The sequence below is a fragment of the Sturnus vulgaris genome, chromosome 11, assembly GCF_052056855.1.
Source record: "Sturnus vulgaris isolate bStuVul1 chromosome 11, bStuVul1.hap1, whole genome shotgun sequence".
NCBI lineage: Eukaryota > Metazoa > Chordata > Aves > Passeriformes > Sturnidae > Sturnus > Sturnus vulgaris.
Window position 1 is genome coordinate 8,667,570 of NC_142253.1, and position 26,457 is coordinate 8,694,026.

At 44.8% G+C, this 26,457-nt stretch overlaps 2 protein-coding genes and 1 long non-coding RNA gene across 7 annotated transcripts; 1 reads left to right on the top strand and 2 right to left on the bottom strand.

The window, feature by feature from the left end:
* Positions 1 to 32: 32 nt before the first annotated feature.
* On the top strand, positions 33 to 17,415 carry ACOX2 (acyl-CoA oxidase 2). Its single transcript, XM_014872830.2, has 15 exons — positions 33 to 187; positions 838 to 1,121; positions 2,283 to 2,445; positions 5,107 to 5,258; positions 5,520 to 5,627; positions 6,292 to 6,411; positions 6,888 to 7,003; positions 7,390 to 7,562; positions 8,626 to 8,788; positions 9,433 to 9,623; positions 10,744 to 10,905; positions 11,864 to 11,969; positions 13,902 to 14,119; positions 15,831 to 15,960; positions 16,695 to 17,415. Exons 2-15 carry the CDS (start codon positions 962 to 964, stop codon positions 16,755 to 16,757), a joined length of 2,025 nt encoding a protein of 674 aa, XP_014728316.1. The 5' UTR covers positions 33 to 187; positions 838 to 961; the 3' UTR covers positions 16,758 to 17,415.
* LOC148222474 (uncharacterized) lies at positions 11,190 to 17,862 on the bottom strand. The gene is made up of 4 exons (XR_015806024.1): positions 17,772 to 17,862; positions 17,559 to 17,674; positions 15,747 to 16,020; positions 11,190 to 12,434 (listed from the first exon to the last, which is right to left on the bottom strand). It is a non-coding gene; the product is annotated as an uncharacterized LOC148222474 (long non-coding RNA).
* Positions 17,863 to 18,366: 504 nt separating this feature from the next.
* KCTD6 (potassium channel tetramerization domain containing 6) lies at positions 18,367 to 26,424 on the bottom strand. 5 transcript variants are annotated; one of them, XM_088171369.1, is made up of 4 exons: positions 26,166 to 26,228; positions 24,799 to 24,903; positions 20,970 to 21,078; positions 18,367 to 19,767 (listed from the first exon to the last, which is right to left on the bottom strand). In XM_088171369.1, the coding sequence occupies exons 3-4, from the start codon at positions 20,994 to 20,996 to the stop codon at positions 19,081 to 19,083; spliced, it is 714 nt and encodes a 237-aa protein (XP_088027495.1). In that variant the 5' UTR covers positions 20,997 to 21,078; positions 24,799 to 24,903; positions 26,166 to 26,228; the 3' UTR covers positions 18,367 to 19,080. The 5 variants fall into 5 exon arrangements, with proteins under 5 accessions (XP_088027495.1, XP_088027494.1, XP_014728362.1 ...); XM_088171368.1 differs by lacking the exons at positions 24,799 to 24,903; positions 26,166 to 26,228 and adding exons at positions 22,283 to 22,373; positions 22,862 to 22,929; XM_014872876.2 differs by lacking the exon at positions 24,799 to 24,903 and having other exon boundaries at positions 26,166 to 26,424.
* Between the last annotated feature and the right edge of the window lie 33 nt (positions 26,425 to 26,457).

Genomic DNA, 26,457 nt, shown 5'->3' on the forward strand with positions numbered 1-26,457 from the left:
TGTGCGGAGCGCAGAGCCCTGGCAGGCAGGGCCTGTGGGACTGTCCTGCCTGCAGAGGTCAGCGCTCGCAGGAGCAGCCGCGGCCGCGCCGCCCGCCCCGGGGACAAGGTCCCGGTACACGGCCCCGAGCCGCGGCCCAGGCGGGGAGCAGCGGCCGGACGGCTCCGCGGGGGACGCCTGACACCAGGTACGAGGGGGGCTGCGTTTGCACGGAGACACAGCAATCGCATTTTCCTCACGGAAGAGGAAGCTGAGGCCGAGGCGTTCCCGGCGCCAGCCCCGCGCTCCCCGTGACGGCTCAAGGGCAGCGCCGCGTTACCCCAACCCTGTGTGCTGCCCCGAGACTTTGCTCTCTCCAGCAAGACGCCTTGGACTAAAGGCCTGAATGTCAGCAAAAGCAGGAATTAATAACACGTTTGCAGTGGTTTCCAGGGTTTGTATTTCTTAAAGTAATCTGATGTTTGGAAAGGCAGCAGTCTCTTCAAGGGGAAAATTTGATTTATTTTCTGCTCACCACGGCTTTTGTTTTTACTAGTGTCCTGTGACCAATCTCACTAACATTAGGTTAGGGGTTAATGTAAAGCTGAGCCCCGGGGACAGAGGCAGCACTGTGAGCCCTGGGCCAGAAACTCCTGTAAACATTAACATATAGTTTGGGATATTCCAGCATGAACTTCTCATAGAATATTGGGGACAGTCTGGGAAAAGAAAAATATTCCATGTTTTAAAATACGTTATAAACCCTGCAGTTCGAGTTCTTTAAAGTACCATAAATCTCCATTGTCCATTGCAAAGAGGACGGGACAGTGCCAAAATATTCATGCAACCCTTGTGCAGGTACAACATCTTGGCCAACCTACCAAAACCACTCCTTGCTGTGCCAACACCCCCATCAGGCATCACTGACGGGTGCCAGTGCCAGAGGAGCCCCGTCCCTTTGCAGAGCAGCGCAGCCTCCAGGATGGCTCTGCTGGAGACCAGCAAGTACTCGCCGGGGTCAGTGCTCGGCAGCGTGAACCCCGACCTCGGCAGCGAGAGGCAGACAGCCTCCTTCTGCGTGGAGAGGCTGACAGCCCTGCTGGACGGCGGCACGGAGCAGACACGGATACGGAGAGCAGTGGGTGAGTGACCCTTAGGAAGCCCTGGTGGAGGCTGGCACAGACCATGCCTATGTCCTGCTGCTCTGCTCCTCCTCTGCAGCACAGTGGGGTCTGTGCTCCTGGGCATTTGCTTATCCCCCATCTCTTTAAAAAGTGGGAGTGTGGAGCTGGAGTCTTCTCTTCATGTAAATCAATACAACTCCTCCGCAGACACTCCTGCTGTCTGAAGCTTTTCCTCCTCCCCGCTCCCATCCCTGTCTCTAGCAAGACTGGTTAAACTGGAATACAAGAACTGAGGGTCGAGCATCCATGTGCAAGGGAAGTGCGTGCAGGGGCTGGTACTGCTGTGCAGAAATGTACATCACATGTGAACCACAGCCAGCTTCCCTCCTTGCATATTGGGCTCATCCAGGTGGGGAATTTCTTGCGTAGGTTGGCTCAGCCAGGCTGAGCTGCTCTCACTCATGATGGGTGTGCCAAAAAATGACTGTTGCTGAGAAGACACAGAAGAAAAAACCCTCTGTTGTCTCTGTAACTGCATCCATATTATACACTAACCAAAGGAAAACAGCGCAGCCACTGGGATCGCCCTCTTCAGTGCCACTGGAGTTCAGTGTAACCTTCCACATGAATAGACTCAAGGTTTTAAGGCAAAATGGACGAGGGGAGTGTTCAAACTGATGCAGAAATAGTGAGACTGAGTTGTTTTGCAACAGTGTAGTGGGCTGGTACATCCTGAGCAGGACACCCAGCAGGCTCTGGCCTTAACCCACCCTCTGGCTGATGCAGCTCACCACAGCCTGGCCAAAATGCAGCTCACCACAGCCCTTACTGCTCTCACAGCAATTGGAAGCAGAGGGATCCTTGGCATCTTCTGCCAGCAGTCACCTCTCCCACCCTGACCAGGGAAGGTGCTTTACCCTGCAGGGTCACCATTTCTCCTCTCTCAGGCCCACTCAGTTCCCCTTTTGCTTCCCCAAACCCACAGCTTTTCAGAGTTAGATGTGACAGCCATGGGAGCCAGAACTGGCAAAACAAAACCTGCCTAAAAATCACACCCTAAAAATCACAGCATCAGTATCCACGAGTCCAGTCCTGCCTGCTCTTCCCTGAACATGGCTCGAGGCACTGCCTGCACTTCCCCAGCCCCAGGAGAACCAACTGTTTTGTGTTGCTTTGCAGTGGAAGCTATCGAATCTGACCCTGTATTTAGCAGAGAAAATCAGTATTTCCAGACCCAGAATGAGAGGTACGAAGCAGCAGTCAGGAAGGCCGTTCATCTCCAGAAAAAGATGCATGAGATGGGATGGACTGAGAATGGACCTGAATATAAGTACATTTACAGGTGATTTCTTGTTGGTTTTTTTGGTTGGTTTTTTTTTTAAGTACAACTATTTTTTTAAAGCTTTGTATGCCAAAAATAATCAGCTTTAGCAAAGGCTGTGAAAGGCCAACAGCTGACAGAAAAGGTTTGGATAAAAATGTGCTACAGGTTTTTACTTCAGCAGCACACTTGGGAAAAGGGAAAATGGTGGTACACAACTGGGAACTTCTCAGAGAGCAGCACATGGGTACAGTGTGATAGATCACAGCAGTTCACAACCACAGCATGAGATTTCCACTGCAACAACCTCCTTACTTGTGCTGCAGCTCTCATACCACCCCTTAGACATTTTTAAATGTATAACCAGAATTGAAAATGGTGCTGTTTCAGTTACATTACTGACTTCTAAATAAATTAAAGATTTTATTTTGTGTATCTAGAAAACACATATTTTATTAATGGAAAAAAAAGTTAAAAACTCACCTTAATTTGTAGGTAGTTTGTAGGTAAAATGAGAATAAAGTGTTTTCACAGTCCTTTCCTTAAAAGTTTTCTTAACACTTAGTGGGGGGTTGAGCTCCACATTTCACTTGCTTGCCCCTCCTTTCCCCCTTTGCTCAATCAGTTCCTGGCTGGCTGTTGCTCAGGGCGCACTGTCTGCTTGGTAGGGTCACGTACCCGGTAGGAAGGTGCAAGTTCAGAAGTGTCACTCAAAAGGGCAATGTCTGTCCCTTACACAGCACTGCTGACACTCAGAGCCAGTTTTTGGCATTTCATAGACAAATAGCACAGTTTGGGTTGGAAAGGACATTTAAAGGTCATCTAGTCCAGCCTTCTGCAATGAGCAAGGACATCTTCAACAGATCAGGTTGCTCAGAGCCCTGTTCAGCCTGACCTGGAATGTTTGCAGGGAGGGGGCATCCACCAGCTCTCTGGGCAACCTGTGCCACTGTTTCTCTACACTCATTGAAAATGAGTTCTTCATTATGTCTAGTCTAAATCTACCTTCTTTTAGTTTAAAACCATTATCCCTCGCCCTATGGTAACAGGCCCTGCTAAAAAGTTGTCCCTATCATATGAAAGATGATGAGTTTTTATGCTGAGCTCTTCACCATTTACAGTGAGTGGAACTAGTGAAGGGGCAAATGTGACATCAAGAGCTCTTGGACCTGATCATTATATTCCCATTAAAAAGCAGCTCTCCACTGCTCCCTCAGAACAAAACAAAAAAAAAAAAGAAAAAAAAAAATCCCATGTCTTCTCCCACTCAGGTGTGCTTTTATCAGGCCCCCTGATGCCAAAGGCTGCAGCAAGACTAGCCCTGTGTTGTCCCATTTGCTGGACTAGGAGCAGAGCTGTCTGGCAGGACAGCTCTTGCCTGATGGAACTCCAGGTGAGCACCAAGCTCTTATGACAGAATCCTGGCTCCTGGTGCCAGGCACAGTGAATCACTCACACAATTTGAAATCCAGCTTTTCAAATCGCAGCTAAAGGAATGTTATTTCTGGCCAGGCTGCCAAGGATTCATTAAGTCATTTTCTGTTAATCAAAGCAATTTCCCCTTAACTTCTTTGTTCATATTTCCCCCCCACACTGTTTCAGCATGATTAATTCTCTCTCAGGGCCAGTATAAAAGAAAGGTCAGAGCCATTTGTTAACAATAGCAGGTATATATGTGAAAGGAGATGCTCTCTAGAGCACTGCAGTAAAGCAATGTGCTAACAGCCACTCAGCTACTGAGAACGGCACAGCCACTTACTTGTACATGTACCTGTATCTCTGAAGTGATTCAGCCAGGTTCTGAGGAATCCCAGGAAGAGGGATATAGTTATATTCCTCGTGTTTTCTTATTATTTCTCACACACAAAAAAAACTTAAATAAATTTCTCATTTGCACCATGGAAATCACTGTACCCAAGTCCCCATATATAATTTCTGGAATAGTGCTTTTTAGGATGTATGCAAATGGTGATGGCAAAGGACCTGACCAGGTAATAAACCAAGGGTTACTTGGATGTATTTGCATTTTTCCTCAAGAAAATAACATTTCAATTCAGGACAAATCTCCATGAACCCCAGTATTGTTCACTGACAGCAATAGGCAGCAAGCAAACAGCAAAAAGTACAGCAACAAACCCAACATGCCGTGGTATTTCTCCAGAATGGGAAGGTTCAGGAGGTCCAGGTCCCAGATACCTACATGTGTAACTCAGTGTAATATGCCTCACAATGAATTGCTAGGGTTTGGGGTTTTTCAAGTAGGGTGCTGTTTTGTTCTTTCTTTTTAGTTCAACCTCAAAATCTGACTTAAATAATCAAGAAAACAAAATCCTATGAAGTAAAATAAAAATACAAAATGTTACATAGACTCAGGAGCTTTGGAGCTGGTCGTGCTTTTAGCTCAGTGTCTGCTACTCAGAACAGATAATTCCTCCAAGATCAAGTGAAATGAGCGACCAACACATATGCAAACTCTGTTATGAAAGAAGAGACAAAAGCAGCTGGGAAGGGCACTTTTCCTGCCATACTGTGCTGATGCTGGGTGCTGGGCAAGGTATGACAAGGCAGAAATCAAAAGGCAGCAGGTGGTACTGTCTGGTGACCACTGCAGTGCCACTGCCTCATTCATCACATGCCTGAAACTTCATCCCCTTAAAATCATCCCTTGTGCCTTCTCTGCAGGGCACTGTCAGGAGATGTCGCGTTCCTCCTTCACCGTGTCTTCATGAGAAGTATTTCAGTGCTGGGCTCTGACAAACAAATTGCCAAGTGGATTCCTCTTGCCACCGAGCACAAGATCATTGGAAGCTATGCACAGACTGAACTGGGACACGGTAAGGCTGCAGGGAAAACAGTATTTCTGTATGGCACAAGGCTGCAGCCCTAATTCCCATGGGAATTTGACTCCAAACTGTCCATCCTTTACAGGGATGGGCGTGGTTGGATTCTCATTCATGGTTTTCATCAGAAGGGTAAACCACAAACCCTGATAATACCCACAACCAGCCTGCAGGGATCCTTCACTCTCTCCATCCCTGTGATATACCAGGAGATAGACATAGACAGATGTTTTTTTTTAATTTCTTTTTTCAAAGGCACTTATCTTCAGGGTTTGGAAACAACAGCAGTCTTTGACACCGCTACTCAGGAGTTTATACTGAACACACCAAAGATCTCTGCCATGAAGTGGTGGCCTGGAGACAGTAAGTACCACACAAAATATTTTGGTTTTTGCCTCCTTCAGTTACTCCATCTACACCGGTTAAGTTCTGTATTTGAGGGCCCAGGTGCTAGACGAAGACTTCAATAAAAGATATTCACATGGACAAGCAAGTAAGAGAGAGGGGTTTTTCCAAGTTCAAATGCCACAAGGGAGCTACCATCATTTACAAAAGCCCCGTGGGTTGCAGGCTGAAGAACTTCACTCAGGAAAGCTCTTGCCTCCGCAGGAATAAATCTTCTCTTCTTTGTAAATAATACTCAGACAACTGAAAACTGCAGAGAGGTCATCAGCATAAAGGATTCGAGTGTGAAATTCTTGGCTCCCTTCAGGAAGGTATTTCACAGAAAATAACTGGAGTCACTGCAACAGCGACAGCACCTCCCACTCTCAGCATTACATTAGCTCAAACTGTTTATTTTTTCTCATACTCTGTTACAAAACTATTAATCCAAGCCTCATGGGCAGCAACAGAGGTAGAATGATGGTGCAGCTTCTAAGAGCTAAGAGCAGGTTGATTTAGGTTTCCAGCACACACTTGTGCTGGCCCATACCTAAGACCCAATACATAATTCGTGCTGACCTCCCTTAACAATGTTTGTGCTGTAACTTGTCTTAAGGGAATGGGGCTGTTTTTCTTCTCACAGTGGGAAGATCAGCAACCCACACAGTGGTCTTTGCTCAGCTGTACATCCATGGGAAGTGCTATGGCATCCATCCCTTCATCGTGCAGATACGCAGCCTTCGGGACCATTCCCTCTGCCCAGGTAAATAACTTCAGACACTGCAGCACTTGTGCAGGTGCTCTGCCTATTTTGCCCTTAAATGTTTTCTAAAACATTGGGCCCAGGGAGAGTTATAATTGCCAAAACCAAGCCAAGAGAGATAGCCAAGGTGTAGTTATCATTAACCCCAACCTTTTGACCTGAAGGGAAATTTAATATATCCTCAGCCATATCCAGACCAAACCCTTGACATAACCAGAAGCCTGGGCTGCTCTGAGCACCTCTGCATTAACACTTCACTTCTGACCCCAGCCAGCACAGATGCATCTGTCAATGGATCATGGAAACAAATTACTACAAGGCATTCAAATGCCTGTTTCACCCCTTGGGCAAGATCACCCATGCTGGGAAAAAAGCAGAGCTGACCATGCCCTTCTGTTGAGGTCCCCATCCTGACACAAAACAGGGAGCAAAAAGTTCAAGTGGAAGTAAGCAGGCTATGTTTTGCCCTGCTGCAGGCGTAACTGCAGGAGACATCGGTCCCAAAATGAATTTTGAGCACATTGACAACGGCTACCTGCTGCTGAAGAACGTGCGCATCCCCAGGGAGAACATGCTGAGCAAGTTTTGTGAGGTATGTGTGGAGTCACATCACAAACTTGCCGTCAGACTCTCATTTCACAGCCAGAGAGACAACAGGGATGTGTCTAAATTTGGGACAAAAATCTTCCTTTGAGTGTCAGCAAGTCTCTGAGGTTTTATCAAGGGCAGGAGGTACCTGAATCCTAAATGAAAGTCAGCATCAAGAATTCTACATTCAGAAGCTGAGGATCATGGGGCAGGCAGAACCTACCTCTGCCAGAAATACTAAGAGTTTGTGTCTTCAAATGGATGTCTTTCATCCATCATACATAAAAGCATTGCTTGCATTCAGTGAAGGATTTTTATATCCATTTTATTCCATGCATAGTGATTGCACATGGAAATAAGGCAGCATCTGACAGCCTCTCTCTGCTCTAGGTTCGACCAGATGGCACCTATGTAAGACAGGGGTCACAGCAGATCAATTATTTCACAATGACCACAGTGCGCATTTCGCTCATTTCAGACGAGGTTCTGACACCCCTCATGAAGGCTTGCACCATCGCCATCCGCTACTCAGTGGTTCGCCGGCAGTCCAAGCTAAAGCCAGGGTAATGCCATGTATCCTCATGGGAGGGGGGCTGTACACTGTGTTCCCCCACGCCAGTTTGTATTTCTTCTCTTCATCTTATCGTTCAGCCCATCACTGGCTGATTTCCTGGCCCAGACAGGGCATGATAAACATGCTTCGCCATTATTTACATTAACGAGCTTCAGTCAAAGTACAAGAGAATGTTTACAGTTCTTTCCAAGATAAGTTTCATACTTTGAATAGGTCAGTGGCTCACATAGGACACTTAGTCTTTTATAACTGGCCTTCTCCTGTAATCCCATAACTGAGCAGAATCCAGACAAAATGGACAAGTTGCTGAATTCATATGCCATAGTGTCCTACTAGTGGATGCAACATTAAAATACCTTCCAACATCCAGAAATTCAATATTCACATTTTAAGCACTGAATTGTATTCAGGGTTGAATTTCCATTATTTTTAAAGAGATATGTTAATTTGAATGGATTACAAAGATTTTCATTTAAATCTCCTTTCAGAAGCAGAAAGATTCTAGTGAAAACATGGTTTGGTTCAAACACAAACCAAACAGAAGAGCACAGCAGCTGAACTATTGTAGTAACCAATTCCATTGATTGAAGCCCTAAATGTACCAACCACAGCAGAAATTATAACAAACATCCAAAAACGGCTCAGAAAACTTTAAATAATTCAGACTCGAATATTTTCAGGGAAATGCACAGAGCCACAAAGATTCCATGTAAAAAGCCAAAGTTTATAAGTGTGCAATGCCACTGCCTTTCCTGGAACACCTAACAAGTTTCTGTCCTTGAAGGGCTCATTCTCATCCTCTCCTGCAGTCCCTGTTCCCCTCTGTATTGACTGACCACACACATCCTTTTCTACCCTGTTAGGCTTTTTGGGGTTTGTTTCTCCAATAGCTCAGCAAGCTGGGCAGATTTGCTGCCACACTGTCAGCTCAGTCTTGTTCACCCACTGCTTCTTGGTAATGAAAAATGCTATTTTCATTCTGCAGCAGGTAAAGTAACAGTAGCTGTGCCCATGTCCACACTTTCTCTGCTTCATCAGCTGTCTTCCAACAGGGAACAAGAAGCAAAAATCCTTGACTACCAGACTCAGCAAGAGAAACTGCTGCCCCAGCTGGCAGCAGCCTATGCCTTTTATTTCATCAATGACTACCTCCAGGAGCTATTCAACAGGGGGTACACAGAGATCCAGAGGAAGAACTTTGACATGCTGCCAGAGGTGAGCTGCAGCAGGATTAACACATACAGCACTTCTGTTCTCGAAATGTTAAAGTATTTTAGCAAACTGGACAAGCATTCCTCTCACCACTAGAGGACTGGAGAAAGAGGAAGCACTAAGAGCGAAAATGATGTGTCCCAGGTCTGCAACCAGTCAGCAAGAGCATTCACTCTGCCACCCCAAACTTTTTGTTTTGAGAACCACTGCAGAGTGGAAAGTCCTTGAAAAGCATGTCCTAAACCTCGTTCCAAGTAGTTGGTGGCACAAAGTGTTATTACACAACTTCATCTACAATGCGTATGCACATACGTCTGAGCCAAAACCAAAAATGTGACTTTTTAGACAGAACAGAATATTTTGCAATTGAAATGAAAACACACTCTGAACAAAGGTGGCCAAAGCCAGAACTGTCTGAGAGAAACTCAAAAAAGCATAAACTGACTACAGTGTGCTCAGCAGCAGCATGTGCAGCATCCCAGAGAGACACCAAAGGCCAGGCTCAGGGAACTGGATCTACCACCATGCAAAGGGGGACCTGACAGGGATTTCATGCCCAGATATTGCACAACATTTAAAAAAGGAGCTTATTCTGAGGATTCCACAATTAATAGTCTGCTTTCTTCTCTCTCTTTTTTCTTTAACAGCTCCATGCATTATCTTCGGGTTTTAAAGCTGTGATCACTCAGCACTGCACTGCAGGAGTGGAGATCTGTCTCCGGGCCTGTGGGGGCCATGGCTACTCCCTGCTGAGTGGACTGCCTTCCCTGTACACCAAAATACTTGCCTCTTGTATTTATGAAGGGGAAAACACCATTTTGCTCCTGCAAACTGCCAGGTAACAATTCAAATGTGTTCATCTAAAAGCCTGTCCCCTCATTTATTCAGCCTTTACCACTTCTTCTCAAAAACCAGTAAAACCAGCTACTCCTTTCTCACAGCACCTTCTAAAAATACAGCTCAGGACATAAACTATTCATGTCTTCAGTCTTACAAGCATGGAAGTGTGTGGGAACTGGATTATCTCTTCTATTTTTGGTTTGGGGATGAATACAGGTGCTGTTCTGCATAGCCTCGTTTTCCTCTTTGCCTCGTAGCACAGCAAAAGTATCACTGTGAAAGTTTGGTGGTTAATTTTTTAAGCAACCAATGTAACAATGGTACAATGTAACACAATATTGGTAAAGTGGGGTCAATTCAGAGGAAGCAAAGTTGTTGAAAACTGAAAGTGGATGAGTCATTCTCCATCACTTTCCTCTCAACATGCAGACTCATGATTATCAAGAGTAGATGAAATACAGGATAAAGAAACTACAGCTGCTTGAACTTTTAATAATCTACGTTTTTACTAGAAGGAAAAAACCAGAGCACTTGCCAGGGTCAGAGCCACCACATAGCTCCATGCTGCCATTACTCACTCATTACTGCTTTTTGCAAGATCAACAGCAGGGAGGAGAGAAATGCTGTACCCTTCTAATTCCAGACCTGGTCAGTCTAGCCCATAGCAGAGGTACCAAAAAACTAAGGGAGTGAGGAATGCTCCTTTTAAACTCTCTCCAAAGTCTCATGTGTTAACATAATGTAACTGTGTTGGGGATCACAAAGGGTAAGACCAGATCACTTTTAAAGCTCCAGAGAGTCAGGTTGCAAAGTTGATAATGTATTTAATCACCACACTGCTAAGACTGCTAATAGCTACATCAAGTTTCTGCTGAAGAAATTATCATTATGGATTGCTGTAGTATTAAATAAGGCAGACAGGCCACCCCTGAGACTCACCACAGATCAGGTTATTGTGAGTAACATGCAAAACAAAAGGTCATTACTTGTTCAAGTCCATTCTGGGCCACTGATGAGATGGGTCACAGCTTGCTGCTCCTCACAGGAGCCCACTTTACTTTTTGTATGTCTGTTTGCTGCAAGATCACCACCATACCCTGCTGTTACCCTCTTCACAGGTTCCTGATTAAGTGCTTCATGGCAGCCAGTGCTGGCCAGCCTGTGCCACCATCTGTCACTTATCTGGCTGCAGTGAAACACGGGAAGTGTCCAGCCAAGAACAAGTTGGATTTTCTCAATCCAGATATTTACACTGAAGCCTATCAACACGTGGCAGTCAGGTCAGTACAGAGGATGGGAGACAGGATTTCTCTCTTTGACATCAGAAATGTGTTAACAGCTCAGCTTCTTCCTTGCTTTAGAGGGAGGTAAAATAAAATAAGTTAAACTAGGATTGGCACCACCTGTTCCTGAAAAAGAAAAGGAAGGCTACACAGGATCAACAGCCATGTCAGATGTTCTGTATGAAGCTTTCACACTCAGAAGTTTTTAAGCCACGAGCTACCAAACAATTGCATTTCACAGAGCTGGTGGCACTATTCAAGTAAATCCCAGACCACATCACTGAGTTGCCAACCAGTAAAATCTTTATTGGACCCTGAGCAATTCTATTAGAATCTTAAAATTTTACATACCTGAGAAAGTGATGTTTGTTTTCAGTTTATACCATAGCAAGAACAGAGCCTCTTATTCTGTCTGTAGTCTTTCAACTACACATTCAGCAACTCAACATAAATGAAAATGGTACCATGAGTGGTCTCAGAATTATGTATGCAGTTATGGGCTGTATAGGTGTCACCTCTGAAAATCAGGTAGAAAGACAACCCTGCTGTCATTGAAACCAGTGTAAAAACAGCCACTCTTCAAAAAGCTTCATCGGTGGAAACAGGATTTGAATCCCTGTGTAGAAAAGGAGAAACATCATGTAACAGCAGTCCAGTATTACTGTTTGTTTTGCAAACTCCTTACACATGCACAACCCAAGAAAAGCTCAGCCAAACCCCTGGTAAACTACCCTGGAAGCTGAGAAGGGAGAAATCTTTTAGTACCAGGGTGGTCTGGGTTCTTCTCACAATTTATGCTTCAATTTTGCATAATCTAAGTTCACTCATACTAAGTGTAGATAACTCCAGATGTCAGAAATGCCAGTTTGCCCTTCAGTCACACATAACTCCCAAGTGCAAATTCATGCATGTGGGATGCACATATAAGATGCTTCATGTTTTTTCAATTTTCCAGGCTCACAAGCCACACAGCAGCAAAACTACAGGACTTGATTCAGTCTGGAGTAAAAAAGCACGATGCGTGGAACCAGTGCACAGTGCAGCTGGTGCAGGCTGCAAAGGTTAGCAAAAATTATCTGCTTATCTGATGTTTGTCCTTATGAAACAATGTGCAACAGAAATGGCTTGATTAGCTTAAAGCCTCTGTGAGGTTTATTGTTTCCTGTTGGCATCTAAGAGACACCACAAAAATCAGCATTGTGGTCTGCAGCGTGGAAAAGTCATAGTAAGAAGCAATTCCTGATCTGAAATATTTGCTGTCTGTATAGGCCAGGTGGAAAAAGACTAGGAGAAATGAAAAGGAGAAAAAATACATTCACAGGTTATGCTGCCACTACTCACAGAATCAGACCTCCCATATCCTGCAACAAAAACCCACCATCTCCAGCCAACACTCATCTTTTTATAAGAATGCAGCATTTCTGGTGCCCAGAGGAGTCTTCCTAAAGCCACTCCACTGAAAGCTGGTGGAGTCACAGCAAAGGATGAAACATGCTTGGTATTTCTTCCATCTGCTGGAAAGATAACTGCAAGAAAAAGAGTGAAAGCCAATGATAAGTGCAATGTTAACTAGTGCTGAAAGATACATCAAATTTCTAAGAGGTGCTTTCAGATGAAGTAGCATTGGGACAGCAGCATTTGTTCCCTAAAACAAGAGTGAATTAGTACAAAATTAAGCAAAAAATTAAGAGGGGAGAAAAGTCCTAAAAAGTAATGAAAACTAAATCTGTTGATTGTTCTGTATCTCCGAAAACTAAAATTCTTTTTTTAATACACAATTAAGTGCAATTCCTCTACAGTTATGGTGATGGTCTTCCTTCCTTCCTTGCTCCCTTCCCTTCCCCAGCTTATTTTAACATCAACTGTTTCTGAAGAGCCTAACATAAGCAGGGGGCTGGCTGTGGTATCATCACTGCTGCTGCTAGGCTCTTCAGAAAATGGGATCCAGGCCCCCAAAGTTTCTTAAATATTTCAGGGAGAGGAAAAGTCATCCAAACCCCTTGAGTTTGCCCCATAACTTTAAAATTTCGATATACTGCTGCCTTTTGGGGGCAATTCTGTATTTACTTCTTATTCCACACCTTCCCTGGAAATTCACCCACACGTGTGGCATGGCAACTCTATGAACTGACACCTGACTGCTCTCAGCTGAGTGGCTCACACTGGGCAGACTCTACACAGGTTAATTGCTGGAGTGGCCACTCAGGGCCACTGAGCTTCTCAGGCAGCTTCTGCAGTGCACACTGGCCTCCACCTCTGCTACTTCACCACACCAGCAGGAAAAGCTGCAGTGCAGGTGTGCCATGCTTACACCTACAGCTGGAAGGGAACTGTGAGGTGGAGGAGTGAACCCACACAGATCCCAGCATCACCAACCACCCACAGCAGTGTCAGTGTAGCAAGAGTCACCCCACAGACAGGTGGGGTCAGCCTAATTCATCTCCTCTGCACGTCTGCTAATATTTATTTCTGTCATTTCTGGATCAGACACTCTTACTGGTGTGTGTTTATTTAAAACCATAGGAGTGGGAGGCAAATTTGGTTGTTCTTCTGTGACAGTGGGTGTTTCTAGAGCTGAAGCCTTGTAGACACTAATCCCAAAGTACCATGAGCCCAAGGTCTTCAACAGAAGTTTTCTCCTGTTGATGTACAACCAACATTCACTTACAACACAAGCACATTCCAATGTCTTTCCTTCACATAAACTCTATGGGATATTAATCAGAACTACTTAGAATAAGTACTAGCATGATTCCTGAAGCAGTTTCCTGGAGTTTACAGATACCACGGTGTTGACTGTTTACACATTCTGTCTTCTGCTGTCGCTGTAAGCCATGAATGCAAAAGGCCTGGTCACCCAGCAAACAAAGGATACAGACTGGAGAAGTGCCAGGGAAATGAAAAGGTTTTATATTCTTCGCAAGAACATTTGAGTCACTTGGCCTACTAAAGTGTTTGAGGTGCATTCACTGTTGATTGCATTTGTTTTCCAGGCTCACTGCCACTACATTGCAGTGAAAAACTTTGCAGAAACTGTGGAAAAACTCGAGACCAAGGCTGGCATCCAGAAGATTATGAAACATCTCTGTGACCTCTTTGCACTGCACGGGATCTTCTCAAATACAGGAGCTTTCCTGCATGATGGATACACGTCTGCAGCTCAGATGGACATGGTCACAGCATCCTACCTGGACCTCCTGGCTGTCATTCGGTGAGCTGCTTTGGCAGGACACACACAGAGCTATCCAGTTTATCCCTGTGCTAGATGTAAAAGGGTGCTGCTGTACCTATGGCAACATCTCCACAGTCAATTCACCTCCTTCAGTTTTTATTTCCATTGCCTGGAAGCACTAGAAATTGATTGAAACATCTACTCAGAACTTGTTTTCATGGAAAACAGACCCAAGTGTCCAGCTCCTCTGCAATCTCCAAAGTTCTGTAACATGAAATCGTAAATTATAAATGAAGAAGTCATGAACACTTTCTACCATCTGCAGTAGAGTGAAAGCAGGAAAATATGTAGTCAGAGCACACTGGCAGGAGGCAGCCACAGCAACCCATCACACATTGCAAAATCTGCTTAAGCCACAGCTAATACAGCCTACTCTGTTGCCATGGCTGAGCTGCAACTGGTACCCAAACAATCCTGCCTACAGCTACTTCAGATGCATCTGTTCGACACCATTTATCACCAACTCTGAATTCTGAGTTAAGGTTTTCACTTACCACAACACTCAAAGCTTTTTGACAAAGGGTTCAGCTTTCACTACTCAGTGCTGTTTGTTGAGAACATACTAAATTACGGTGCAGAGGAGTTGCTACTGTATGTAAAATTCTACCTAAGCCACCTGGAGAGAAACAAGAACACACTATAAGCAAGGGCTGAACCAAACAGCAAGGGTTTTCAGAACTGATAGCAGAATCTGCATTAAGTGATAAGTTTAACATAACATTTTCAAAAGTCTAATGTGTTGTCTTTGGAATTCATTGCAATTTCTGTGTTAGTCCATACCTTAACATTCAAGAATGGAGTATTGACATATTTACAGTTAGTTAGCAGAAAGGATATAACCACTTTGGTTTGTAACAAAAACCCAGCCTTTCCCAAACCCTCAGACAGCTCTTTCCCAAAAGGAACTGGAAGATAGAAATGCCGACATTTGAGCAAACCACTTTGCATCCTGGTACCTGCAGTGTGAGGTACAGCCAGCACAACTTCCTACACCCAGGATGATGGGAGGATGAGGACAAGGAAACCATCTCCTGCTTAGGAGGTGCTGCCTGTGCTCTGGCTCTCCATGCTGTCAGACTGGCCCCTGGGCTAGATGGGCCCTTGGATAGGTCAGGGTTGTTTTGCTCTTACAGATGTGAAGAGACTAGAAGAGCTCAACACCTCGTGATGAGGTAATAGAAATACTGAAAGGTAGATAAAGGTTAATTTGCTTTGCTGATCTCCAATCTAGTAGGAACCTTACTCCATTTTATAAGACACATATACAGCATAAGAAAAATAAAACAAAGACAAAAAAGAACAAACTGGCAGAGACTACTGAGAAAATATCTGACATGAGATTGAGTCCTGCATTAGGGATGGAGCCTGAGTGATTACAAGACCCTGCAAACACCCGCTCAGAAGTGCAAACAACTCAGGGCATTCATAGAACATCACAGAATGACAAATTTATTAGGGTTGAAAGGGACCTCTGGAGATCATCTAGTCCAATCTCGCTGCCAAGGCAGGGTCACCTAGAGACGTCTGAGGAATCAGAACAAGCGGGATTTTTCACCCAAGGAAGAAAATCGGCACAAGCTTTCCAGGAGAAACCTGGGAAACTGACCTGCAAGTTTATCTTTGATTTATTTTCCCATCTTGCAAAGCAGTACCCTTTCAGTAAGAGGAATGTCACTCCTGTGCTCTGCAGGAAGGACGCTGTGCCACTGGTGGACGCTTTTGACTTCACGGACAAGAGCCTGAACTCGGCGCTCGGCAGCTACGACGGGCAGGTTTACCAGCGGCTCTACGAGTGGGCTCAGAGGTCACCCACCAACCAGGTAGGGATGAACGACAGCTGGGCACCTTCCACAGCAGCCAGGGCAGACACGGCTTTTCTTCTAACAAAAGCAATACAGATAAGAGACAAGAGCTTTTAATTCCTCTTTGTATCACTGATTTGTATCATATTGTACAGAATAAGCCAGAAGTCTGTTTACATATTATGGACCAGCACTAAATGCAGGGTATTTTCTATTACACTGATACTTTTACTAGTGCAAAACTCGGGGTTTTAAATATGGTTAACCAGAAAGAGTATAAGTGTTAAACAAGGCAATTTGATCCTTCATGGTCTTTAGCACTTTGCTTTCTCAATTCATCCATACTGTGGAGTAATGTAAAATCTTGTGATGTAAATATGCATTGCTTTGTTTGAAAACTCAATTGGCCTCGAGTGAGATTTTTACTGTGGTAATCGGTATCCCTTTGAAATTCCACAGCTGAACACAAAATTTGCCTTCAGGAAACATTCAAGTCCAAGCATATTTTCTGAGGTTAAATGGTATGCTGTCCCCTTTGGGATGAATGTGGTGTACTGGTTATGAAGGACAGAACACATTATAGGGAAAAAGATCTTGCACATAGTTTAAGTAGCTGGTGGTTTGTTGGTTGTTTTTGGTTTTTTTAAGTAGTGCAGCTTTATGTATTTCAGAGATTGTTCTTAAGAAAAAAAATTATAGCCTTTCCCTTCTTAATTGCCATTAATTCCCTTCCACATTCTCTTTCTGAACAGATGAGCCCAGCCTACGAGAAGTATTTGAAGCCACTTCTGCACAACACGCTATCGAAATTATGAAGACCATGTTCCAAGTGAAGGGCACACATTTCCTCCTGTTCTTTGTGCAGCAGTACATTTATGAAGCATCAGTAATGACTAATCAGAATTAATAATCAGTTGCTTATTTGCAGTTACAAATATGAAAGATTCTCAGCCAGCCATTTGCAATTAGACAGATGCCAACAGCGTTGAGTGGTACCTGCTGCTGTGAGACAGTCTTGTCAGGAATGGTTCAGGGTTCACTGTTTTCTATCCTGAAGTGTCTTGACAGCATCAAAACTGTCATTTGGCTTTCTTATTCACTTTCTAAATCCAGTATATGATTGAGGGAAAAAAAATACCACTACCATACTGTGAAGCCTCTCTCAGTGTAAGTATAAGTGCCTGCAAAAAACCCAAAACAACCAACTTTACTCAAAAATCTATGGTGAAATAATGATCCTTTGTTTTTAGGAACAAGTTGTTCTCTTCGATCAGAAAGTATATTAGAAAGTGCATCTGTTTTGACAAATAAAAATAGCTCTCGATTTGCTCAGTATAGGAATATTCCTGCCTAATGAAGATGCAGACAAAGCTGATACCAGCTCCAGTCTGCAGAATTTACCTTCCCATTAATAGAGCTGCTCATACTGTCTTTCTATAAATCTTGAGCTCCAATAAAGTGAATTATTTGGAATACTGCTTCTCTAATTATTATACTTCATAATTATGGAAAGGGCAGGCTGATCCAGGCCAGTCATTAATTTGCTCGTAAATGAAGTGTTGCAAAGAACATCTTGTGATTATAATTCAATGCCAGTTAACACAGATATTTCTTACCACGTGTTGCAAGAAAGAAAAAACTTTTCCTGAGCTTCATCAGTTCTGCTTCTTTTCCCTCCTTGATAGGAACAATAAAGCTCTCACTGCTGCCTCTTATTACATAAGTCAAAAACCTGCAATGTATGAACAGGAAGAGACAAAATATGACAGAGAAATACCCTCCAAGACAGGCCTTTAGAGACAGATATGGGATGGAAAGTTCCCACCTACTTGGGACAAGAACTTCATGGGAGAACAGGATCCACTCCACGAAACAGATACCAACTCCCTTACTCCCAGCTGCAGTCAAATTAGAACATAACCAGAAATTCTATTAATAACTATGACAAAGGGACCAGGCTAAGTAGAAATGTCTGTATGAAATTGAGTAAAGCCACAGAATTTGAGTGCCTTGACTTGAACATCACCAGAAAAAGCATTTTGCAGTTACAATTATATATATAAAGTCACTACATAAAGTGCTGACAAACCAGGCAACTCTATTAGCAGCTGCAAGTATTTAGGCTCTGTGTTCCCTCCATTCCTACCCCTTTAGCCAGTACAAATATTTGCCATCTTTCTGTCAATCCAAAGCAGTTTTCAGAACACAAGCTTTGTCTATAGTGAATACATTTGAATCAACTGATTAACATAAAAAGGAATAATTTACATCGTTAATGGAAGAAACCAGGGCCCTACCACAACACCCAAACTACTTTGCAGCACAAAAAAAAGACAGGATTTGGGTGGGGGGGTTTCGTTTGGTTGGGTTTGGTTTTTTTAAGTATGAGAGTTCTAAAAGACAAAAAGAAAATACAAAACAGTATTCTGTATTTCACATTTTTATTAGCTTCTTCTGGCAGGCATTACACTTGGGAATAATATTGCACCAGGCATTAAAAATACGAATTCTACCACAGGGACATTTTGCATTTAGAATCCAATATAAATATTTGTAATCATATTTCCATGGCTACAGATAATATTTGGTTGCTTGATTTATATGCATAGAAAGAAACAGTTGTCATAACTGTAAGAAACTGTACTTATCAAGTACTTTTAAAGGGTGGGATGTGTTTTCCTAGAATATTACAATACTGTTTATTGATTTAGAAACTAAATTAGTCTACACAATAGCAGCTTCTCCCCAACTGCATTTTAAAATCTTTTTTGTTTCTTGCTCCCAGTGTCATAGCATTTAGATGGATTAGAAACCATTTAAACAAGAGGTAATTTTAGCACTTTGAGTTGAGTCAGAGAATTGTGTTAATGACACAAAATACCCTATTGTACTGATTCTTCGGACTCCCTCTTTCAAACAAAAAGGTGTCTTGACTGAACAGGCACATGCACGGTTTTTTTTTGAACTGGACAAAAGAACAGAGCTGCTAGAGAATGAAACTCCTCCAGTCCTCACTGATAAACAATAAATAGTCGTATAAAAAAAGCCCATATTGTTGCTTTAGTCAAAATCCAGACTCTCTTGGTTCACTGTCCAATTAAGTTGCTAATCACTGAAGCGGCTCCTGTGGAGTCAGAATCAGTCATCTGTTTTCCGTGCCAGTCTACAGAAAGTCCAGTTATGTTCCACTGTGTTTTCATTGGCACGCTCGCTCATGTGATGGACTCTGGTGTTCCTGATCGTGAAGCCTTGCTTCGTGATGTACTCCATGAGATGGACCCGGAGCGACACCTCCTGATGGTAATCACACGGCCCAAAGGTGAAGGACACCTGGCAGTCCCTGGTGTCCATCATGTGCTTATTCCACTTGGTGAAGTGGTTTGAAATGCCTTCCAGTAGTGCATGGACTTTTGTCGTGATGGTGAGCTGCGTGATGATCACAGCCACAGGGTTGGAGTACTTGGAAAGCTTCCGTGTGCTGGACAGCTCCACCACCTCCTCAAAGGTATCCACAGGATACAGCGGCTTGGGGTCATTAAGACACTGAATTAAGGGCTCAATCTGATAGAAGTCTGCTTCCTTCCGGAGCAGGTCAAACTCCTTGAAGTCCAGTGGCAAAGTGAGCTCTGAGGTCCTTAAAAAGTTAAGAACATAACGGAAAAGTGGTCCATCTCTGTCAATAAAGTAATTGCCCTGAGAGTCCCTGGCAGTGGGGAAGTCTCCCCTGAACATGGCCCCGAGCATTGAGTCAGGATATCTCGTTAGAGTTGTGAGGGAGGTCGTATACATGTGTCCACCCACATTTAGCGTGACTGGATCAGTCATCTAGAAAGAGAGAAATTGCAGAGTTTATCAAGCCCCAACAAGAAGATTCGATCACCTTGCTGACACCCACGGCAAATACTGCTGGAAAACTGGGAGGAAATCATACTTCTGTTCAATGCCTCCAAGGGCTGTTCAAACCTGAACAAATCCAAGCCACCTAGCAACAAAGCACAACTGGCAACTAGACAGGATCATACTTAGCATGCAGAACGCACATTTCCAGAATGCTTTAGAAATCTTAACAAGTTGGCTGCTGTCACAGGAGCAAGTTTAGCATTCGGGCAGCAAGTTTTTTCCTATTCTACAGATGGGGAAATGAGAACAGAGAAATTTCCTGAAGAACAAGTTAGTCAGAATGAGGCCCAGCAATGTTCCTTACTTTCACAATCTGTCTCTCATTCTAGAACAAAACCAAAACAAAAAAAAAGGAAAGAAAAAAATCAGCCAAACAAATGTTAAGCCTCTTTTTATCCCTCAAAAGAGGAAGACAATGCAGGTTTAAACATAGGACTAAGAGCTCACAATCAAAATAATCCACGCTTTGGCTCAGAGGCTTCATTAAAACAGGCAAGGGAGAAAAATAACTTTCAGCTTTTAACTCAAAAAAGAAATATTTATTAACAAGTTAGCGTGCTGCATAGAAGTAGGGGGCAGAGCACAAACCAGTCTGCATCAGATTCCAGATAGCACATGAGGAAGCAAGAGAGAAAAGAACATAAATCCCATCTGGCCATCAACTCTATCAACCAGGACTGCAGCCAGCCAGAGAAAAGAGACATATGCACGGCAGCAGAATGAGAAGGGGAGAAAAATAAGATGTGCTTGTCTAGTTTGAGACAAGGTTTACAAGGAAAAATACTCTTCTCGATAAATAAAATGATGAAGTCCTTAAAGTGGTAAGCAGGAAGCACAAACTATTTTCGGCTTTTGTGTTAGGAAAATGGTAACAGTGAGCTCAAGACATCAGTTCAGTCCTGGCTGACTGTCCCTAGCAAATGTGAACCTGGGCACTCCCCATAAACTGCACAGGAGGTGCAGCACTCCAGGGAAGGTGAGTAAGCTGTTGTAAAGCTGTTTTAACAGGCATGGTTTTCCCACTCTCACGACTGAAGCTCTGGATCTACAGAAGGCAGATCTGGAAGGATTCTTGCTGCAAGACCTTGGAAATGCAGTAGTAGTGCACAGTGCACACTTGCACTCACCATATATCCCCAGTCTCCATTATCCATCTGTTCAAGTGCTTGAGCTGTGGTATTCCAAGTTTAACAGAAGGCTGCTGAAAGGACACACAATTCCCCTCCTCTTATCTCCCTGCAGGAAAAAGCACACACAAACACAGAACAAAACATGGCAGACCATCAGTACCTACAAGAACACCAAGGGGAATGCTTTCCAATCAAAGGCAGGTTCTCTGCCAGGAAAGCATTCAGCTACAAAGTCACATTAGCAGGAGAATCTGCAAACCCACTTTTCCCTCCTTCTCCCATCACATTACCCACAGGACTGTCTCTAGAGCACATGTAACCACTCCACTGGCTGCCTGAACATCCCAGTTTTTTTGAATAACAAGCAATGTGCCTCTGAGGGTAATACATGTTCACAAGCACCCTTTCACCTGGGAAACTGTGAGTACTTTGAAAGACAAATGTCATTTTCCCAATTCAAAAAATTTATTTAGCCACCTCTGAGGTCACACATGATCTGTTAAAATTAGTCAACATTCCCATGCTCCAGTTTCAAACTGCTCAGAAAAATAAATCAAGCATGAAAGTCAATGAACACTAGGAAGAAAAAAACTCTCACTGCAGAATTAATAATTCAGTAGTGGAGAACTGCAACTGATAGCAAGAACATTAATCTACAGATAAAGAGTATGAATGGACTTCCCAGACACCTACTCTCAAAATCTCTGTAGGGACAAGCCAGAGGACATCTAACATGTTGTCAACACACTCCAACAAAAGCAATTTGAGAAGAGATTCATGCTGTGACTTCCCAGAAGATGTTCAACTGCTGACTTGCATAACAAGGGGACTATCCACACGAGCACAAGGCAAATCCACGGGCCAGGTTGTGCAACTTGGGGAAGGGGGAAGTGAATGACCTCAGACACCAGTGTTGATTTGCCAAAGGTGGCCTGTCAACCATGTCAAGCGATGGAAGGACAGGGAAGCCAGTCATCAGTAAGCCTTTATGCCTACCCAGAGCCTGCCTCTCTGCTAGAATTGCCGAAAATTTAGGTCAGCCTGTTTTAAGTAGGGTAGAGCTTCTCAGCTTTGTTTATTTTTACATCTTAAAAGACCACACAGTTCCCAAGACTTCTGGTCCCATCCTCTTTACTAACAAACTTCAACATACAGCCACCCAGCTAAAGGCAGCACAAAGATTTAGCCAGAGCCCCACATTCCACAACGACTGAATGTTCACAGTTAATTCCCAAGCAAAAAAGATATCTTCTCATTCCTAGGAAATGAGGTTGGTTTCATTCAACACAAAACAAGGCAGCACAACCCACCTCTCTGTGCCCTGCCCAAATTCACAGCCTGGGCAAAACAGGGTCCAGCAGCTCAGGTCTTTGGGACCCAGCAGCACAAGCATAGCCCCAGCTGCATCTCAGGTGGATTAAAGAGTAAAAAAGCCAAAATCAGTATATGAAAATAGTGAGGTCAGACAACAGAAGACTAAAGAATACTAAGATACAGAACAAGTCATACCAGGATCCTATTTTTACAAATTAGAGACAGAGCATGCCTCAAGAGAGTACATTAAAGCACATCCCCTGACAGCAGATAAACCTGGAACACCAGCTCTTTTGCCAACCTCTGTAATTATTTTTTTAGCTGCTCAAAAATCAAGAAGACAATTCTCTCAGGATTTTGTTGTTTGTTTTGTTTTTTGGAGGGGTTTTGTTTGGGTTTTTGGGCTTTTTGGTTGGTTGGTTTTGAAGGTTTTTTTTTGGAATTGTCACTCAAGTACAGTTTGTAAACTTTCAGCAATAGACCAGCACTTGAAGGTGTTATTCTGGTCAAGTACAAGACAAGGATAACATGCAGATGCATTAAAACCATATGAGATACAGGTTTCTGATACTCACTTGAAAGTGAAATGATGCAGCCAGCCAGAAAGCTCACCAGTAATCATGACAGAAGAGATCTGCAGTCTTAATAAAATTACCTTGAATTACATATCCAGAATGTTTCAAAGACAGAGATGTCCATCAGTGTTATTTTAACTGGTGATTATGATGTTATTTTGGTCGCATGTAAGTCCAGTACAGATGAATCAAGATTTCATCAGGGAAAGAAAGAGATGACACTGCAAGTCTGTGCAAAGGCATTATTTAATCTTTGATCACAGCACTGCTGTGTAACACCGGAGTGAATAATTTACAAGAGCAATTATCTGAAACAAGCCTAGTCCTCAACATAGAAGGGGCAAGGAGAAATCTCTGTGACCTTTGTGTAAGAACCACAAGGCACACACAGACCTCCCTGGCAAACCAGTGCTGGAGCGAGATGAGCCACACAAAAGTATGATACCAGGAGGGTATCCTAAAATGCCCAAGTGTGATCCCAACTGTTCACTACTTCCCTCATCAGCCTGGGAGCTCTGAATTTCTAGACAATTTCACAGGTGAAAGTAGCTTAGTTTGGGTACAACAAGTGCTAAGGACTCCCCAACCATTTCAAAGCAAGGCTGAGGATGGATGCCCTTCATGACATGTGCCCTTCCAATGATGCTTTAAATCCTCCAGAATGGAATACAGTGATCATCAGTGGGGGTGGGCAGACATTCCATCCATCCCCCAGCATAGGCAGCCTCAAGCCAGCTCTGTCCTTGTGTCACACACCAATGGACTGCACGCAGGGACAGGCTTGCCAACACAGCTACTCCTGTCCAGACAGCAAATTACAGATGACACACAGTCATATCTCAAGGCAGCCTATGCTTGATAACCACAAAAAATATTTCAAGTGAAATTCAGTCAGACAAATTGCTGACACTGTTAAGCCAAACAGGATGTCCCTCTCTGGTGGGAGCAGAAGTGCATGGATGGTGTCAAACCACAGTCCTGCTGTCGTGACACTGCTCTGTGTGCAGGGAGAGGACACAACAGTGACATGGTCACTGGGGCTCCTGCCACAGCCCAGCACAGCCAGAACTGGAATGGCACAATGAGAAGTGAGAAAAGCACTCAAGTCATCACTTTACACTCAACACACCAAACTGGATACCTGCATTTATAAAATGCTCACTCTTATTTCATATGTTATGACTCAGAGGATTACAAGGCTGTTTATCAGCAATGCTGCTGCAACAGGTAGTGCCACTAACTCCAGCAAGGCTTCTCCAAGAACAGAGCTGCAAACCAGTTTGCAAGCTGAAATTCAAAGAAAGCATTTAAGAGTCAGATGAACGTCTGCATCTGTGCAAACACACACACAGACACACACACACACTCACCCAGGCCAGGCCAGGGGATGCCAGCAGCACTGCCAGGCATTTGCACTGCTGGGACTACAGGCTACCACCACCCCTGGAGAGACCCCTGCAATGGTGTAACATGCAGTTACTCAAAGGAGGAGCAGAAATACACCAAGTCCTTGTAAGTATAGAGGCACAGATCACCTGATTTGCTCTGAATGTTCTTCATCTAATTTTTCATCAAAATAATTAAGGGATTTACCTTTGGCAATAGTCTTTCATGGGCAGTTTGGTATCAATATTACAGCACAGGCTGTTTAACCTCAAGAGTTACTTTTGATTCCTATGTCAATAGAGAGATGGAAGGAATTCTAGCAGCAGCAAATTGAAAATTTAAAAAGAGCAAGGTAAGACTCTGACATACACTTGGCATTTAAACTACTAATCCTCTTTGTGAGCTCCCTGCCTCTCACACTTAGATCTCACAAGATGAGAAGAAACTCCATCCCCCAGCACAGTTATGCTGTACAGGGACAACCTCTCTCTTTCTCAGCCAGTCAGAACACTTGAAAGGCAACTTCTTACTGTAAATTATTGGTGACTCACCTGAACTGACAAACACTGAGCAGCACCAGTGCAGACTGTTCTCCACCAAACTACAGCAAGCTGACAGTCTGCAGAGCAACTCCTGAGTTCCAGCTTTGTGCCACCCTAACCAGGGGAGTGAGGAGGAGAAGCATTCTCAAAACAACCAGTTACCAAATCTTCTGGCAATTCAGCAGATCAGCTTCACTAAAGAAAGCACCTACCACCTTCTACACATGTCCAGTTTATCATGACTAATGCAGTTTATTAGAAGTTAGCTTAGTTCTTGCTTTTCTTGAGTTGTTTTTTACTAATACTCAGTCTTGACCACAGGCAGGATGGAAAAATGCTCACACCAGCCACTCAACATTTTCACTCCTTTATGTTTAATTGCTTCACTATGAATTCCAAGCTCCTGAAGTTTCCATCCTTCCCCTAAGGAGCTCTATGACATCCTGTTTTAAGTCAAGTCCCGATTCCAAACCTTTATTTCAACTGCTTCTTGTTGGAAGAGCCCCCATCCCAGTACGACTCTAGCTCTTCTATAAGAGACTCGAAGGAGGACTCTAATATCCAGTCAGGTCCTGCTGAAGCAACCCAGGGCACTCAGGCTTCCAAGACCTGTGATAATAATTGGGGTTTATCCAAGTACTTTGCTTCTGTGATATTAACCAGTGTTTTTCCAATGAGGAAACATCTCTGAACAGTTTTTGGCGGCGGGCAGCTGTTAAACTGCGAGCCTCCCTGCACACACTGATGGGGCTTAGCACACAGACGGACCAAGGAGTGACAGCAACCTGGGACAGAAAAGCCCCCTGAAAGCCCAGAGTGGGGTCCAGGCTTCAGCAGGAGCCGGGAAGTGCCTGTTTCCATCCCAGAGGAGCCAACGAGATCGTGGTAAAAGAAGTCACCCCCAGATCACAGTGATTCAGCAAAGATGCTGGAAATGAACCCGTTCTGCCTCTCTCCCCGCAAGTGACCCAAGAGTCCACGGCCTCATCCCCACCCCAAAACAGAGTCCCAGCTCTGTCTCCTCTCCCCAGAGCAGCAGGACGCGCTCCCCTCCCCGCCCCGAGCAAAGCCCACGGGATCCTCCCTGCCAGAAATCACCGCCGAGCACCACGGTTCCCACCCGGGCATCCCCACCGCGCCCGACCGGGAACGGGACCCCCGGAACACCTGTCCCGGAACACCCCCGAACTCGGGGCTCCGCTCCCTGTGTCCGGCCCGGCACGGCCCCGGAGCCTGGCCCGGCACCTGCCCCGCTCCCCGCCGTCCCGCCGTGACGCGCTCCCCTCCGCGGCTGCGGCCCCCGCCCCGCACCGCCCCCCGAGCCGGGGCAGCCCCGGGGGCTCGGCCCCACGCCCCCCGCCCGGCCCGGCACTCACGGGCGCAGCTCTCGGCACTGAGGCGGAGCCCGGCGGCAGCGGCGGCGGCGGTGGCGGGGACTGTGCTCGAGCCCGGAGCGGAGCCGCCGGCGCGGGCGGGGACGGCGCGGGGGAGTGTCCTGGCGAGCCCCGCCCCGGCGATCAGTAACGGGGCGGGGCAGACGGGCGCGGCCGGGACGCGCGTTCCCGCCGCCCTCAGGGCCGCCCGGTGGTGCTGGCCCGTCCCTGCGGGCGCGTTCCCGCGGGGCCGCGCGGGCCCGGCCGGGGAGGCGGGCGGGGCGTTGAGGCGCGC